The 2,500-nt window shown below is 54.5% G+C and overlaps 1 protein-coding gene across 2 annotated transcripts in view; it reads left to right on the forward strand.

The window, feature by feature from the left end:
* The first annotated feature begins 528 nt into the window (after positions 1–528).
* LOC118947109 (equilibrative nucleoside transporter 4-like) overlaps positions 529–2,500 on the forward strand; it is a 25,563-nt gene continuing 23,591 nt past the window's right edge. The window contains exons 1-2 of one of the 2 annotated variants that reach the window (XM_036972282.1): positions 529–921; positions 1,234–1,334. In XM_036972282.1, coding sequence (XP_036828177.1) covers positions 857–921; positions 1,234–1,334 — 166 coding nt within the window. In that variant the 5' untranslated portion in view covers positions 529–856. The remainder of the gene's footprint in view (positions 922–1,233; positions 1,335–2,500) is intronic. The other variant, XM_036972281.1, reaches the window with a different exon arrangement.

The raw sequence follows: 2,500 nt of genomic DNA on the forward strand, positions 1-2,500 counted from the left end.
ACAGAATAAAACCAACTTTACTCTTCACTTTCACATGGCATTAGAGGAACATGTCTGTTTTTCTTGACCGATGGGCCGTTGTTGAATGTGTAACGCTGTACGAGTCTGTTTGGTTCATGTTTCAATCACTTTATGTCGGTTCCTTTCATTCTGCTTCTGACTAAGAGTCTGTGAGCGCCACCTAGTGGTTGGAACTGTAATCACACCCAACTGTTTTCTAGCGGTCAGTGGACGAGAGAGAGCGCATCATTATGATATGAGGCCTTCAGCTGCCTGCTTGCCTGCCTGCCTGCTTGCCTGCCTGCCTGCCTGTCTGTCTGTGTGAATAACGTGTTGTATAAGGTCTAAAGCATACAGAGGGCTTGTCCATTCCTTCAGCACTCAGCACACACCACTGTTATAGTCTGTTGTAGGGAGATGAACTGTGTTGACAGAAAAGACTAGAGGCTGGTGGTGGGGTTGGTTACAGATGTGTGTATTTAGTATTTACCGAGAGAGAAGGGGGGGGGGGGGAGTCTGCGTTTGTGTCTGTTTGCTGTCCTATGTTTTGACAGTCAAAAAAGGGATATCAGCTTGGAGGTCTAACACCTGTCTATCATGTTGTTCTGTTGTCTCCTCCTACAGGTCACCATCACCCCAAAGCCTCCTGCCTCTCCACTGTTAGCTCTGTGTGTGTCTTGGAGGGAAGGTTGTGTAGCCTCCTCTCCTCTCCTCTCCTCTCCTCTCCTCTCCTCTCCTCTCCTCTCCTCTCCTCTCCTCTCCTCTCCTCTCTTCTCCAGGTGTGTGTAGCGTGTGTTTTGCAAGAAGAGTGTTAGGAGTGTATATTCCTTTGCGTGTGTGTGTGTAGTGTACCATAATGAGTACAGCAGGAGTGGAGCGACGGAGGCCAACCCCAGCACAGACCCCTGAGGAGAGAGAGGGATGGGGCCAGACAGGGAGAGAGGAGAGAGAGGGATGGGGCCAGACAGGGAGAGAGGAGAGAGAGGGATGGGACCAGACAGGGAGAGAGGAGAGAGAGGGATGGGGCCAGACAGGGAGAGAGGAGAGAGAGGGATGGGGCCAGACAGGGAGAGAGGAGAGAGAGGGATGGGACCAGACAGGGAGAGAGGAGAGAGAGGGATGGGGCCAGACAGGGAGAGAGGAGAGAGAGGGATGGGACCAGACAGGGAGAGAGGAGAGGGAGGGGGGAGAGGGACGGGCAGGGAGGGCAGGATGGAGGGAGGGCAGAGAAACCAGTGTAGTGCAGAGTTATAGCTTCGACTCGTACCAGCTGGAGGAAGAGGAGGGGACCAAGGGAACGCCGGAGAGAGGGGTGCTGGCCCTGTCAGAGCCGGGTGAGTCTCTCTTTCTGTGTGTGTTTGTGTGTGGAGGGTGTGTGGTGTGTGTGTGTGTGTTTGTGTGTGGAGGGTGTGTGTTTGTGTTTGTGTGTGGAGGGTGTGTGTGTGTTTGTGTGTGGCGGGTGTGTGGTGTGTGTGTGTGTGTGTGTGGAGGGTGTGTGGAGGGTGTGTGTGTGTTGTGTGTGTGTGTGTGGTGGGTGTGTGGTGTGTGTGTGCGTGGAGGGTATGTGGAGGGTGTGTTGTGTGTGGAGGGTGTGTGGAGGGTGTGTGGAGGGTGTGTGGAGGGTGTGTTGTGTGTGTGTGTGTGTGTGGAGGGTGTGTGGAGGATGTGTGGTGTGTGTGTGTGTGGAGGGTGTGTGGAGGGTGTGTGGAGGATAACAGCAGTCACTAATGTGTGGAGGGTGTGTGGAGGGTAACAGCAGTCACTAATGTGTGGAGGGTGTGTGGAGGGTGTGTGTGTGTGTGTGTGTGTGTGTGTGTTATTATAGAGTTCAGTCCATAACTGGGGTGTTCTAGGGACAGGGGCCTCAGTATAACTGGGGTGTCCTAGGGACAGGGGCCTCAGTATAACTGGGGTGTCCTAGGGACAGGGGCCTCAGTATAACTGGGGTGTCCTAGGGACAGGGGCCTCAGTATAACTGGGGTGTCCTAGGGACAGGGGCCTCAGTATAACTGGGGTGTCCTAGGGACAGGGGCCTCAGTATAACTGGGGTGTCCTAGGGACAGGGTCTGAAGGGGCCTCAGTATAACTTGGGTGTCCTAGGGACAGAGTCTGAAGGGGCCTCAGTATAACTGGGGTGACCTAGGGACAGAGTCTGAAGGGCCTCAGTATAACTGGGGTGACCTAGGGTCAGGGGCCTCAGTATAACTGGGGTGACCTAGGGACAGAGTCTGAAGGGCCTCAGTATAACTGGGGTGTCCTAGGGACAGAGTCTGAAGGGCCTCAGTATAACTGGGGTGACCTAGGGTCAGGGGCCTCAGTATAACTGGGGTGACCTAGGGACAGAGTCTGAAGGGCCTCAGTATAACTGGGGTGACCTAGGGTCAGGGGCCTCAGTATAACTGGGGTGACCTAGGGACAGAGTCTGAAGGGCCTCAGTATAACTGGGGTGACCTAGGGTCAGGGGCCTCAGTATAACTGGGGTGACCTAGGGACAGAGTCT

Source organism: Oncorhynchus mykiss, unplaced genomic scaffold, assembly GCF_013265735.2.
Source record: "Oncorhynchus mykiss isolate Arlee unplaced genomic scaffold, USDA_OmykA_1.1 un_scaffold_130, whole genome shotgun sequence".
Taxonomy (NCBI): Eukaryota; Metazoa; Chordata; class Actinopteri; order Salmoniformes; family Salmonidae; genus Oncorhynchus; species Oncorhynchus mykiss.